At 36.0% G+C, this 16,129-nt stretch overlaps 1 protein-coding gene across 2 annotated transcripts in view; it reads left to right on the top strand.

Moving 5' to 3' along the window:
• Positions 1-15,698, top strand: part of PLPPR4 (phospholipid phosphatase related 4) — a 45,757-nt gene extending 30,059 nt beyond the window's left edge. The window contains exons 3-7 of one of the 2 annotated variants that reach the window (XM_023231051.1): positions 3,294-3,423; positions 5,593-5,788; positions 7,458-7,515; positions 8,294-8,467; positions 11,793-15,692. In XM_023231051.1, the coding sequence (XP_023086819.1) occupies positions 3,294-3,423; positions 5,593-5,788; positions 7,458-7,515; positions 8,294-8,467; positions 11,793-13,118 (1,884 nt within the window). In that variant the 3' untranslated portion in view covers positions 13,119-15,692. Of the gene's footprint in view, positions 1-3,293; positions 3,424-5,592; positions 5,789-7,457; positions 7,516-8,293; positions 8,468-11,792 lie in introns of both variants that reach the window. The other variant, XM_023231052.1, reaches the window with a different exon arrangement.
• Positions 15,699-16,129: the final 431 nt, after the last annotated feature.

Genomic DNA, 16,129 nt, shown 5'->3' with positions numbered 1-16,129 from the left:
TTCTTTGGAGATTATTTCTCAGAGAAAATGAGAAAGACTATTTGGGTTTATCATAAATCTTCATGAAGTCTATGTGAACAGAAAAAAAAGTGCACTTTTTCTTCCTGGAAATACAATTTTACTACATATTGGTAAACAATTAATACATCTAATTTTATAGAAGAATTCTATCAGAATTTAATTCTAGCTCCTGGGATAGACTTAGCTTTAAGAGACTACACAATCAATATGCTGAATATTAGACATGTTGGGGCTTCCAAAAAACATTCATTGAAAATTTAGACATTGAAGATACTGTGATGAATACTCTAATAATTTTTGTGGTTTTCTTTTACAAGAAAGACTTTTTGGATTGTGAGTTCTCCCTATGATGACTCTTCCATGGCCAGTTTTCTTATAGTACTAAGAAATATATTTCCTCTCAAAACCTCCCCCGAAGTAGTCATTATAATATCTCCTCCCAACACCTGTCTATAACAACAACAACAAATTGTGTTCTTTTCAGGGTTGGGTACGGGACAAAACAGAGATTGTGAAAAGATACTTGTTGTAAACTGCTTTCTGTTTACAAATGCAACAGCAACAAATAATTTTCTTATCAGAACCTAAATTCTGACACCATACTGCAGTACAACAGTGTGCCATTCAAAAGGGGGAAACAAGCTGGGCATTTGGAAATGCACTGGGACACATATCCCCACACCCTGAGGAGACTTAGCTTTATGCCAAATGGAATTATTTTGAAAACTCGTGAATGACATTAGCTGAGGTTAAGTGACAGAAGTGAGTGTGAGAAAATTAATGTCCTGTTTAATGACAGGGATGGTTGGGTGATGTCAGAATACTGACAAGAAACCTCTATACACATTACATGGTCTAGCCAAATAAGCGTTGTACTTCTTTTACATATGAGTTTTGAACACATTCAAACAACTAAAATAAAACTCTTGGCCCAGAGCAATGGCTCACACCTGTAATCCCAGCACTTTGGGAGGCAGAGGCAGGTGGATCACTTGAGGTCAGGAGTTCACGACCAACCTGGACAACAAGGTGAAACCCTGTCTCTACTAAAAATACAAAAATTAGCCAGCCTTGGTGGCGCATGCCTGTATTCCCAGCTACGTGGGAGGCTGAGGCAGGAGAATGGCTTGAACCCGGGAGGCAGAGGTTGCAGTGAGCCAAGATCATGCCATCGCACTCCAGCCTGGCCTACAGAGCAAGACTCAGTCTCAAAAAAAAAAAAAAAAAAAAAAAAAAAACTCCTGAAATCTCAAGGTCTCAAGGTCATTTGAGATAATGACTGTTGTATTGTATGACAACACACACTTTTCTATACAGATAAATGCTTATGTAATTCAACACTCATGGACAAGACGTGAATCATTACAAATATAATTATAAAGAGAAAACAAAATTATTCACAGAATTTTTATTGAGGAAGTGAAGGTGAAATTAATCTCTTTTAGCTGAATACAATACATTTCAGGGATAAGTGGTTAATTTTCTGGAGATGATGAATTTGAGGTAGCAGTTATACTATTCTGTGTAAGTGTTGTATTATGCTTTATCTGTCTACACAGAGTATAGAACCTATTGAATTTCCATGTCTAACTTGAAGTGTTAATGTAGGACTGTATTTTTCAAAAAGTATAAATGGTTAACTCAGCATCCAATGGTTTGAATTGAATTCCTTTTGATTGTTTCTATAATGATTGATCTTAAAAGAGTTTATTATGCCACATGATTTTCACACATATGGTTATAAGTAGAGTTCTACTGTGATAATAATTCTTTAAATTTTTTATACAAAGTAAGATTATTTATAATTAAACATGTACCATATTCCCTACAAAAGTAATTATAGTCATTTAAGTATTCAAGGCAGAAGGCCATAGGCTTACTATCATTAGTTTTTGTTTTTTTTTTTAACTATAATTTTGAACACTTCATAAAATAAATGTTAAACTAGTAATGACAACTGAGAGATTTTCCCTGGAAAACTTCTTTCAGTCCTAATCAGGGTTATAATATTTACAGTGACATGATTATTTGTATTTCAGAGACTGTTAGTATCTCATTTAAGAGACTGTTACTATCTCGCTAATCGTACTTTCCTCAGCTCCACACATTTATAGCAAACCAATATCTAATTTCACAACAATCTTTTAGGCACAATTATCTCAAATATTTGAAAAACTTTTTCATGAATACAATGGATCATTTTAAATCTTGCTTCTGTTGTACAGGATAATTGACAACCCAAATGCCTAAGGTAGTTAGCAAATGTGAGTCCCACAGTAAAAGCCAAACATGCAAATCTCACCGTGCCAGGCACTGTGTTAGACAGTGAAGGTGAAAGGTAAATAAGAAACGGTTCTTCCTTCAGAAGGCCCTAATCTAGTGAGAGACAGCCAAATGAACAATTTCATAAAGCTATGCTAGAGGGAAGGACAAGATGCTAAGGGAGCCACATAGATGCAGATGTAATTCAATTTAGGGTACAGTAAGAGGTTTCAAAGAAAACTTACTGAAGAAAATCATGCCTAAATCACATTGAGTTCCTTCATTGATCTCACAGGTCCTAAAATCCTACAGCAAAGTGCCCTGTTCCTTATCTTAAGAGTCCTCTTGATACTACTATATGATTCTCCATCCATTGTGAACACATTGTCTAAATGTCTATACCTAGGAAATATTATCCTGCTGACCTAGATTCTCTTGTAATCTGCATTCTCTGATAAGACAGCCACTAGCCACCTGTGGCCACTTCATTTTATATTTAAGTTTATTTAATGTTTAAATAATGAATACAATGGAATAAGATTAAAAATTCAGCTCCTCATTTGCGGTAGCTATATTTCAAGTGTTCAATACCCACATATGGGTAGTGGTTACTGTATTGGACAGTGCAAAGGACAGTTCCATCATCGCAGAAATATTTATGGGACAGCTATGCTGTAGACAGCACCTTTCTACATTCACACACTTTTCATGGATTGATCCTTCTGCTCAATCCCAAATTGATTTATGGACCCAATCTGCTGGTAAAATGTTCCAGTACATAAGAGTCCAGAAGACCCTACCAAACCTCATTAGAGTGGCCTGATTACTTAATTCTCACTGCTTGATCAAATTCTCAGAAGAAATCACTGTGCCTCTAAAACTTTTAAGAAAATTTACATCTTTACTTTATTGAGTTGATATGTTAAAAAGTGATGTGTAATTCCTTTATACCTGTTGGCTTAATAGGTATTCCAATATGCCTTTTCCTGAATACCCTTCTATCTTTGCAGATTATGGTAGGAGAAGGAATTCTCTACTGTTGCCTCTCCAAAAGAAGAAATGGGGTTGGACTGGAGCCCAATATTAATGCCGGAGGCTGCAACTTCAACTCCTTCCTCAGAAGAGCTGTCAGATTCGTTGGTGGGTGTGGGGAACCACAAAGAAAAGAAATGTTTTCTTTTTCAAATAGAAATGTTATATTTAATTATAGATATTAAGTCTCTTACACTAAAATTTAGATGTATAATTTCAGTACATGATGAGTTTTACATTGTACGAGAAACTGTTAAAACACCAAAATTTGGGCTTTGTATCTGAAATGTGTTATTTACATTTGTTGCCCATGTTTTGAGAGCTAATATGCCATGCATTTCAACTTATTTGTGCCTTAGCTCTGGTTGAAGCATGAATTTATTTTAAAATGGTTTCACTGGATCTGTGTTCAGTTTTTTTAAAATGGAGAACAAACGTCAGCAGGCCAGAATGAACAGACAACTCTTCAGAAATTACTTCAGTCACATGAATGATTCCATTTCAATTTTCCTGGAGTGTTTTCATCCAGAAGTTACTACACTTTGAAATGTCACCATTGAGTACTGCATCATGGCCATTTTTCCTTGGTTGTAGCCCCTAATGTTACCTTTCATCTTTCATGAGACCTATCAGAAAATCTATAGACCTGGCTATCATCATCTGAATCAAACCAGTTTTTAAACCTTCGTCTCTTTTGCATAGCATGGGGCCATCTTAATGTTGTTCCAGTCATAGGTCTTTTTTTTTTTTTTAATATAGTTGAATAGTCACCCACAATACATCACACCCACCTGAATGTTTTCTATTCATTCCCAGTAAGTCGGCATAAAGTTATTTTTACCTGTAACATGTAAGCTCAAAATAATTGATGGCTTTGCTTAATCCCTAGTAGATAATTATACACAGATTTCTTTCCCACGAGAGGAAAAATTAGGTCTAACTCATGCCCCGGACTCTGCTCCACTAAGCATTTTCTTGCCATAACATTGAGATGATAAGGAAACAATAGACAGCTTAACAGCATCACAAACTCAGGCAAGGAAATAAAACTCCAGGACATGTAGCTGAACACAGAGAAAATATTCCCTAATGTAACAAAATACTGTGGACAAAGGACCACATACCCTCTCTCGACTGGAAGGATGATCCATTCCATCCTAGAGAACAATGTTCCAGAGCCTGCGTCAGCAATAGGTCTAGAAAGTCCATTATCCAAAGGAAAAAGTAAGTCTTTGCATGCTTCTAGGAATTCGAATGTAGAAACAAAGTTTCTGTGTCATGAATCCCAGGTGTGTGGGTGGAGAAGCAATTGGAGGAGTGGTGGTTAGGTGACAGTAAGCAGTGAAGAAAAATGCAAAACAGGGTAATGTGCAAGCCAGCACTCTTGGTCTGGAGGCGGTGACTGAAGAATTACCCTGGTCCTCTCATAATGATTTCTATGAGCAACTCATGAATCAGAATGCAAGCTGTCAAGTCAGAACGAATCTAGGGTGACAAGAAAACCTAGAGTGAGCAGGTTCCAGATCATGTGCCTGTGAGCAGAGAGTTGGACTCCCAAAGATAAGGCCAAGCAAGCAATTTCAAACAGATATGGAGTTTGCATGTACAAGTGCAAGGATTTTTTATTTTATGGTTTAAGACTGGTCCTAGGAGAGAGAGAAAAAAGAATTTGGACCAAGAGATGTAAGAACAGCATGTCCAAATTCCAAACACACAGGTAGGCTCCCCACATTAGTGTACCTAGGATGCGATTGTCATTTCCATGTCAGGGCCTGCCTGATGTCGTCTCTGCTTTAATTAGCATTCCTAGTATGATCACAGCTTGAAGAGAATTAGAATGGATTCTGTAGAGTGTGACGACTGTGGCTAGTGTTAGAGACCATTAGGGAGAAATAACCCTGGTAACTTAAAAATGCTAAGCAAATTAAAACTACTTTAAATTTTGCTTCATTCCACACATGTCATCCCTCTCAAATCATACCTTAGCATGCTCCAAGTGTCTGACAAGTGACTTACAGTTAATGTTAAGAATTGGTCCTTTATAACCAAATTAACAAAAGTGCCTAAAGTTACTACTTTGGAGATACTCATTGCCTTTACTTTGACCATAAGTATCTGTTTAGAAGTTTAGGAATTTTCTATAGTGTCTTCTTGAAATTAACTTAGAGAAAATGAGCACAATAGATTTTAAGATCTTAATTCATTAATGTTTAATGAATACATTTGATGCTGACACAACCACCAAATTGGTAACAATTTCTTTCATTTTGCTTATAGGTGTTCATGTATTTGGACTATGCTCTACAGCTCTTATTACAGATATCATACAGCTGTCCACAGGATATCAAGCACCTTACTTTCTGACTGTGTGCAAACCAAACTATACCTCTCTGAATGTATCTTGCAAAGAAAATTCCTACATTGTGGAAGATATTTGCTCGGGATCTGACCTCACAGTTATCAACAGTGGCAGGTTAGAAATAGGTCTAAAAACACTCTGCATCATTGTTTTCATTATTCAATTGCTGCTTGGAGTATCACTTTAAGCATGGCTTTTTCAGTCGTAATGATTTTTTTTTTCAATTCAATGATCTCTTCAATGACTAAACCATAGAAACCTATTGGGGGCTTATTCCAAATTCTTCCCTATGTCTCCAAATTTCAGCCCACCTTCTTGCTACTAGTCCCTATATCACCAAACTCCACCACGTTTTGTGATCGATCCTATACTCACTATGGTTTTAGGTTACTATAAATGGTTTATTTCAAAATATTTATAGTCAGTCATGGCTGACAGTCAATATAACTCTAGGACTGGTTTAAATGGAACACTAAACACATATGAAAGTTGTATCTCCATTATATGTTCTATTAAAAAATGTGAATTTTCTTTTTTGTAAAGTTTGAGAAGGGGTAACATCTAGGATTGCATATATTTTCTTTGAATCAGGTCTAACTCATGCTCCAGACTCTGTGCCACTAAGTTCATTCATTCTTTGAATGAACCTAGGTGTGCATAGCTTCTGGCCTTACATGTCAGAATATACAGGAAACTCAAGAAATTACCAATGCATAAATTTTTAACAAATAAAGCAAAAATAAACTTATATGACAAGAGATAGTAGTTTAGAGGCTCAAAAGAAATAAAGTGCAGAGGGATAAGGGCCAATCAATTATTGTAAGAATTGAATTTTCCATTCAATAAGCTCCCAAATATTGACTAAGGAGTCAAAAATAAGTTAATAGGTACAACTGAATAATTAAAGCCTGATGTTATGTGATTATACACATTAAGGTTCTCATGTATCATTCAATAATTTTGGACCTACAGCCAAGACCTATGTCCTCTATTTTTTTCTCAGTCCTATTGTATTAACTTATCTCTGTTGAATAGGGATCTTCTTTATCATGGTACCAAATAATTAGGAAGGCACTAATTTAAGTGAATTTTATTTTTTCTAATTTTTTAATTCATTGAAACAAGTCTCTATTCTTCTTTCGCCTGCCCTTTTCAATGTCTCTTCACCATCCTTGCCTGCTCTTTAAACTGTTTAAACAAGATGATTTATGATTCTTGAGATGAAATTACTGCAAAGTGTACTACATTTTGTTAATTTTGTAGAGAAACATTTTGTTAAAATTAGACTTTTCTTATGCTTTCTAGAGTATTACTAATATACATTTAGATCCAATGCCATGAGAAAATAACTTCATTTTAAAAAAATTCTATGTAAATAAAACAATGTATTTAGGAGCATAGAAAAAGTTTAAAGCTTTAAACCCCTAGGTTTTATGAGCTGTTACTTTGAACAGGTATAACTCTTACGCCAAAGAACAATGATGTTTTCCAATCCATTTCTACTTTCAACCATCCTTCTAGTGATGTAATGAAGCGGCCCCTTGCCAAGCTAGCAGTTCTTTATACTGGAAAGTACATCACTATTATTTGTTAACATTAATGGTGACTAGCAGTATTTATTTTATCACTAAGGTCTTTCACCAGAAAGCTGAACAGAAAGTAAAATTATTGCTTATTGCCTTGTGATTTTAAGTTGAACATTTTAACCACTCAGTGTCTTTGAGATTATTACTAGCAGTGTGTCTGAACTACAAGGCATAATTTGACTATCTTCTTTTGGCAGAAAGTCCTTCCCTTCTCAACATGCAACCCTTGCTGCCTTTGCAGCTGTGTATGTTTCGGTAAGTAACTGGTTCTTTTTGTTGAGTTGTGTTCTGCAGAAAATCTGAGCAATGAATGTTGTCTACAGGTGACTAATTAGATGATATACCCGTGTAATAACAGAATGGTAAATTTAGTACTGCAGCCTTAAAATACAGTGGCATCCAAAGCAGAAATCAAATGCTACTATAAAAAATAGTACAGTAAAAGAATTTTTCTACAAAGTTATAATAATATTTATTTATTCTGGTATCCCTTTAATATTATACTTCATGAAAGGATATTATGAATTACAGAAAAGTTACAAAACTTGAAAAAATCACAATAAATACCCACAAAGACATATGACGTGCACACACACACACACAAACACACATACACACATATGCTACTTTAGTATTTCTGTAACAATTAAGTTTTAGGTCAGTGTAAATTTGGAAATGTTGTACAATGAATAGTCATTTTATCTAATTTATACAATAGTCCGTGAAGTCTTTCCTGAGAAAAATGAACGAAATTATATGACAAGTAACATGGAGACTAAACAGTTAAATGGCTAACTCTACTGGGTTGGTATTTTTCCAACTTTCATGTAATTAAATGAGAGACCTGTTATTTATTTGGTAAATTTCATCATGCATATCTCTTCTTGGCAGGTACAGAACATAGCCATAGGAAGGGGGAATGAAACAGTAAAACTGAAGTCAGTTGTATCAGACTTTTAACTTTTTATTTGATTATAATTTACTAATAAAATGGCCTTTCTAACATACTTAACCCACTTCTTCCATTTTTAAGATGTACTTCAATTCCACATTAACGGATTCCTCTAAGCTTCTGAAACCTCTCTTGGTCTTCACATTTATCATCTGTGGAATAATCTGCGGGCTAACACGGATAACTCAGTATAAGAATCATCCAGTTGATGTCTATTGTGGCTTTTTAATAGGAGGAGGAATTGCACTGTACTTGGTAAATAATTTACTATTATCTTATAAACCAAAGTTTAAAATGGAAAACATGCAGAGAATATTTTGCACTATAATAACTTCCTTGCAATATATTTTAAATTTACAAGGAAATGGCCGCATCTCCATTCTATGCCAAAACATATATCCCACTTTCAACAAAATCATTTATTGAACTCTTACTATGAGCCAGAAATTGTAATTTTGAAAAGATTTTTGAATTTTGTCTTTATGCCAACCAAACAGGAGGTGGGCAGGGACTACTATTGATAGTATAATTATAATGTTACAGATGAGAAAAGTGATTATTGCCGAAAGTAAGGTTAGTGAAAACAAAAATTTAGTTAAAGGTTATATAACTTGCCCAACACCACAAATTTAGCACCTGAATGTTACTGTGATACAACTAGTATTGACTTCTTTAACACTACTCTTTTTTCAAGAGTGGTCTTCCTCTAAGGGAAATATCCTCAGCATAAGGAAACTGAGATTGTCCATTTCATTTTGTCATGCATGCATGCATGCATTCATGCATTTTACATTTATTCAATATCTAATCTGTGCCAGGGATTGTATTGAACATGAAAACACTGAGAAATAAGATGTATGCTTTAGAAGTTTACAATGTAAAGATTAACATAAGTATAAATGGTTACAACATGTTCAATGATATAACAGGGTATGAACAAAGTATTTTGGGAATAGCAAACTGCCTGAGGAAGTTAGAAAACACGTCACAAAACTGATGTGTGTGTGTGTTGCTGTTGTTGTTGTTGTTGTTGTTGTTGTTTTTAATGAGAGTTCCATGGACTAAAAAAAGGAGGGAGGGCATTCAAGAAGAAGAAACTACATATGCAAAGAGATAGGCATCTGAAAAAGCAAGTGGAAGTGGAAGGTGGGGGCACAGGAGGAAAGAGACATAATGGCCAGGTTTCCAGCATTGAACACTGGATCGATGATGACTTCATTAGCAGACCAGGTAAATGACAGATGAAGCAGATTTGTGGGGGTAAAGGGAGTTGAGGGGATCAATTGAATCAATAACCAGTTGAGTAGTTGCTTCTGGAGTTCAAAAAAACAATTAGTACTGGAGAAGGATATTATTTAATGGAAGTACCATTGTAGTTACTATGGGTATATAAAATTGTCAGGTCATAAAAATAAAAGGGAGCCAGGGAATACGAATAAACAAGTGACAAGCAGAAGAAAAGGCAATAATGAAAGAAACTGAGAAGAGCTGACAGAAATAAAAATAAATTATCTGTAACTACAGTTCTCAATCATGTGGTCTTAGTGCCCTTGGAAAGGTATTACAAGAAAATGATTACCGAAATACAGATAAAGGACTGAAGTGTGCTATAATTTTGTAAGTTTTTTTTTTTTTCATAAACTAGCATAGTCAAGATTGTCATTTTAAAAGTTATTCTTACTCACATGCATTCTTCAGTGCAGGAGAAAGGGATCAAATTAAAGTTAGTGTGCCAGGAATTGTGCATAAGCCTGGGTTGCCTATAGGAGTGTTGGCAATGTACACTGCAGAAGAAATAAAGAAGACTGGAAATGCCACTCTCTAGTTTATGTATTGCTTTTTGCATGTATGTCATTTCATGATGTCCTGGAATTAGTGTGGGATTTATAGCCCAAAGGATTTGATTATGAATCTAGATTTTCCTCCACTTAGCCAAGTCACACAGCTTCTCAGAAGCCTGTTTCTTCACCTATAAAATAAAGATACTAACTCTCTGTCCCATGTCATAACAAGAATTAAACTACAGTCATGTGTCACATAATGATATTTTGGTCAACCATGGACCACATATATAATACCATGATGATCTCATAAGATTATAGTACTAAATTTTTTCTATACGTTTTCTATATTTAGATATGCAAGTGCTTACCATTGTGTTACAACTCCCTAGAGTATTCAGTGTAGTAACATGCTGTAGGATTTTGCAGCCTAGGAGCAATAGGCTCTACCATGGACCCTAGGTGTGTGGTAAGCTATACCGTCTAGATTTGTGTAGGTGAACTTTATGATGTTCACACAATGACAAAATCACCTGTCAACGCATTTCTTATAATGTATCCCTGTCATTAAGCAACACATGGCTGTACTTGTACGGAGAGCTTATAGTTTAGTGGAGGATTTTCCCCAACTTACAAATTTAAGTACAATTATTAATAGAACTCATGTAGGGATTGCTCATTCTGGTGAGAGCATAGACAGATACTTAGAAGAAGGTTTCAACCAGGAATTAAACTACTCTAAGAGGCAGGAGCTTGACTTTATTTCATTTCTGTCTGCACTCTTGCCCTAAAATTGGAAAATTTTCAGTTCTAAGCCAATGTTTTGTTCATTGTTAAGCATTCTATAAAATGTTAAATCAATTTTTGTTTGTTTGTTTGTTTTGACTTGAAAAGTAGATAGTGGTTACCTCCTTTTGAAATTAGCACACAAATAGGTGTATGCTGCTTGATTTTATCTCTAAACCAAGTATCTCAAAAACTGAAAGTCCAGCAGGGATTAGATCTTCTATGTGCCAAAAGGGTAATGATTTTGAGGCTGAACTTTAGGCTTTTTCCAAATTTTGCTTCCCAAATCTAAAACAAACAAACAAAAAATATACACTGTGTATGAAGACAAAATTAAATAAAATCTGGCTCAAATTTAGTGCAATGGTACTAAATTGATCAAATAGTATTTCCCAACTTATGACCAAGTTTAAATCAGGCAAGAATCTAGGTGCCCCAGTCTGGTGATGGTTTTTGCCCTCTCTTCCAAGAGCACCCTGTACAATGCCGAACACACAAGGCTGTACTCAGTGTGGGTAGCAATAATATATGTCTCTGACCTTATTTCAAAGCCAGATATCATGTTTTATGAATGATATATTGTTCTATATTTTGTACACCTCTTCTACTTTCCACCATATGATTGAAAATGGAAGGTAAAATAAATCATTTAAGCCATTTGAGATGTCACTCAACAAGAAGTTCCTAAATCCGGAGAAATGAATTGCTTTGAAAAGCAGGAAAAAAAGTCCTTATTTCTCTCTTGTCTGCTTTTTCTTCTGAACAAATACACAAGATGAGATTGACAAAAACATCCAATAGGATGGAGAAAAGAATGGGGTTCACATTGCTAAGCAATTCATGCAGTGATTTATGACATAACTAACAAACTATTTCCCTGCATGTTTCATTATTTGTATTAGTCAATGGTGTGTAAGAAGCATATACCTAAGTATGTACTTCCGTGGGTATTCTAAGGAAACCCTCGTGACTGTCTTCTAGTGCATTATTTATTGCTTTTTCTCAAACGCTAGGGCTTGTATGCTGTGGGAAATTTCCTGCCCAGTGATGAGAGTATGTTTCAGCACAGAGACGCCCTCAGGTCTCTGACAGACCTCAATCAAGATCCCAACCGAGTTTTATCTGCTAAAAATGGTAGCAGCAGTGATGGAATTGCTCATACGGAAGGCATCCTCAACCGAAACCACAGAGATGCCAGCTCGTTGACAAACCTCAAAAGAGCGAATGCTGATGTGGAAATCATTACTCCACGGAGCCCCATGGGGAAAGAGAACATGGTTACCTTCAGCAATACCTTGCCGCGAGCCAATACCCCATCTGTAGAAGACCCTGTCAGAAGAAATGCGAGCATTCACGCCTCTATGGATTCCGCTCGATCAAAGCAGCTCCTCACCCAGTGGAAGAATAAGAATGAAAGTCGAAAGTTGTCCTTGCAAGTTATAGAGCCTGAGCCTGGACAGTCACCACCAAGATCCATAGAAATGAGGTCAAGCTCAGAGCCATCGAGGGTAGGGGTGAATGGAGACCACCATGGTCCTGGCAATCAGTACCTCAAGATCCAGCCTGGCGCTGTCCCCGGATGTAACAACAGCATGCCTGGAGGGCCCAGAGTGTCCATTCAGTCCCGTCCTGGGTCCTCACAATTGGTGCACATCCCTGAGGAGACTCAGGAAAACATAAGCACCTCCCCCAAAAGCAGCTCTGCTCGGGCCAAGTGGTTAAAAGCTGCTGAGAAGACTGTGGCCTGTAACAGAAGCAACAGCCAGCCCCGAATCATGCAAGTCATAGCCATGTCCAAGCAGCAGGGTGTCCTCCAAAGCAGCCCCAAGAACACTGAAGGCAGCACGGTCTCCTGCACTGGCTCCATCCGCTATAAAACCTTGACAGATCATGAGCCCAGTGGGATAGTGAGGGTTGAGGCTCACCCAGAGAACAACAGGCCCATCATACAGATCCCGTCCACTGAAGGTGAAGGCAGTGGCTCTTGGAAGTGGAAAGCCCCTGAAAAAGGCAGCCTTCGCCAAACTTATGAGCTCAACGATCTCAACAGGGACTCAGAAAGCTGTGAGTCTCTGAAAGACAGCTTTGGTTCTGGAGATCGCAAGAGAAGCAACATTGATAGCAATGAGCATCACCACCACGGAATTACCACCATCCGCGTCACCCCCGTAGAGGGCAGCGAAATTGGCTCAGAGACGCTGTCCATTTCTTCTTCCCGCGACTCCACCCTGCGGAGAAAGGGCAACATCATTCTAATCCCTGAAAGAAGCAACAGCCCTGAAAACACTAGAAATATCTTCTACAAAGGAACCTCCCCAACACGGGCTTATAAGGATTGAGTGATGTCCATTCCATCATTTGGGCTACTCCCAAAAGACCATATGTCGATTCTACCTGTGCTTTGTTCCAGCGAATTGGGAAGTCTCACTAAGCTACATTGTCTACCATCAGCCCAGAACTCTGTAACTTTTCAGAACTGCTATACTCAAACTTGTAGATCTCACATCAAGGAGAGGGAAAAGCACAATGCAAGAACCTAACTAACGTGATGGTGTGAAGAGTTTTCTTAAGACCTGTCATCAAACTTAAAAGGTTTTGCAGAAAGCAGTATCAAAAGAAAGTGGTTTTCTTCAAATGTATACTATTTTACTTCCTGAATGTGCCAACTTTGGGGATTTTTCTTTATAGTGAGCTGTGGGAACCCAGAACACACACGTTTTCCCTACAGCAGAGGCCATGCAGTATTATATATTCATTTTGCAGAATCTGCACCTACAGCTCAATACGGTTGGTGCTGATTATTATAGTACATATACCATGTAAACTCTCAAACTCTATTTAGCTGTGAAATAGTGGTGTGCAATTCCTTGTTAAAGAAATGCTACTTTATTAAGAAGATGCTGGCTGCTTTGTGTTAGAATAGGACACCCCGCAGCTTCTCTGTAGTGGCTCTGTCACAGTCAAAAAATGAAAAGGTTTTTGTGCGTTTCTTCAAAATTCTGCTTTCTTCAACATCAAAAATTGTGTAGGAATATTTTCAGTGAAAGGGAATAACTAGTACTTTTCTGCATAGTTTTTCTGCTGCTTACTTTTTATTTAAGTATAGGTACTGCTAATGAATCTGTTTTCTTAGTGAGTAAATTTGCATAATTTTATAAATATATTATTTTAGAGAATTTTTTAATTGTTGTGATCATATTTTGCTTTCTATGGCTTCTCCTTAACTTATTAATTTTTTGATGTTATAGATACGTTCTCCTATTTTAAAAGCAAAAATAACAATTGACATTCCTTGAGCAAAATATACTGCTGTGAATTTGCAAACAAGAAATCTGAGCCAAAACTTGACACTGTGGGTTACATTGCCAGAAATGTTGGTCAAGTTTGCCCTTAGATGTCTACAACTAGCTGGCATAGGCTGCTATCTTAACAAGCAATCTAAAAGTCCCATTTGGTTCTACATGATTAACTTTTTTTTTTCTATATCCTGCTAACCAGTAAATTAGAGCCACACTGGTTAAGTTCAACCCTTGTCTCTAAAACATTTTTGTTAATTGGACACCAAGAGGAAGAATCTGAAAAAAAAAAAAAATGCATATTGGTAAGTCAAAGTAGCTCACGGTATAAATTAAGAGTGACTTCAAAATATCTGAATAGGTGCAGTTTTAGTTTAATATGCAAACAACCATTTTTGCTACCTATCCTGAATCAAGCCTTGAGCCTAAATCAAAGGAAACCAATACCATTGATAATAAGAAGATAAAAACAAAATACTTTGGAGTGTTTTCCAACTTAAAGTATGAAGACATATTCAGTTCTTGGAACTTAGTATTAAACCTTTTTTACACCATTTCATAAGAATTCCGATATATACTTGATGATTGCCAATGGGATGAAAGGAAACCACAGAGATGGTTGATCTAATCTTAGCTCACTTTCCAGTAATAGAAGGAGTTGTTTACAGATGAATAGTATCACATCAATCAATTTCTACATGAAAAGGGCAGAGCTTTCTAGAAAAACCAACCTTGTAAGGCATTAGGAATTTAGCTGAAACCAGCAGAATTGAAAACTCTGGCAATAAAACATGGACTCGACTATATCCCTTCTGGCAATTTCCTCCTCAGAGAGGGGAGTGGGAATAAAATGTTGCCTTCCCCACTTCTCACCACCACCACCATCATGACGCTTCTACTGGCTTTTGCCAGTTTGTAGAGGGAAAGGTGGGTTGGTTTTAGTACTCCGAAGAACAAAAACAAACAAACAAAAACCCCTGCTACAGCATTTCAGGTGCAGTATGATATTTCCTAATCTTTCCTATTTCTTAACAAAAGATTTTAAAGTACTTCTCTAGTCATTGAAGTTTTTTTTTCTTTACATAAATATTGATATATTCTTTTTCTACTCAAAGTGCCAAAGGCTACAGTTTTTAATGACTTAACAAATTGTACCACATTGTTAAGGACATGTAATGACAGACACTAGAACTCAGACCTCTGCATGTATATTTGATAACATGTCTTTTGTAAAAAAAAAAAATTACAAAAAAATGTGTTTACATTCCACTGGTACCTTAATTTAAAATAAATCAGACTAACAGGTGGTATCTCTTCTTAGTGTTCTATTTATCTTATTTGCTAATGGGAGCACTTCTTCCTTTGTTAGGCTGTGCTTTACTGATAAAACCAAGTATTGAATAAAGAGAGTTAATTATCTTTTTAAAGTAAATAAAATTATGAAAATATATATAGTATATATAAAGTATTGTGTTTAATAAAATGTTATGCAATGTTTTCCAAACTGATAAAGTTTGTAAAGTGCTATAAATGTATTTTGTTAAGTACAGATAAAGCTATTGTGTGAGTATATTGTGCTAAAATCATAGAAATAAAGATTAGATTTCTTCATCAAAATTGGAATATTTTGGTTTTTACTTCAGAGTCTGAATAGATGATAGCTTGGCTTATAAGAAAATAACTGAGGAAATAAGAATAAATCAGAATTGATTAAATTCATAATCAATGAATTTAATACATAATACATAATCAATGTTTAGGAATGGGTTACAATTAAGAAAGAAAAGTTTCTCAATCTATGACATGTTTTCTTATTGTTTAGAATTTTATTTTATGTTTATTGAAGGAGTTTTTTATACTTTAAACATATTTTTGCATATCAATGTTACAGTGTATAAAAAAGAAAATATGAAGGACTTGACTAAGAATAGTTGATGTACTTATCTTCCCAAACAGTAGCGCCCTTTATGCCATCATGGCCATTGGTGTTGCAGCTTTTCTTAAAAGAATGCTTCACCATTAACTCCACGATATTCTTCTGAGCCATTAAGACT

This window comes from Piliocolobus tephrosceles, chromosome 1 (genome assembly GCF_002776525.5).
Source record: "Piliocolobus tephrosceles isolate RC106 chromosome 1, ASM277652v3, whole genome shotgun sequence".
Taxonomy (NCBI): domain Eukaryota; kingdom Metazoa; phylum Chordata; class Mammalia; order Primates; family Cercopithecidae; genus Piliocolobus; species Piliocolobus tephrosceles.
The sequence above is the reverse complement of the archived record's forward strand: the minus strand, read 5'-3'. Positions and strand labels throughout refer to the sequence as shown.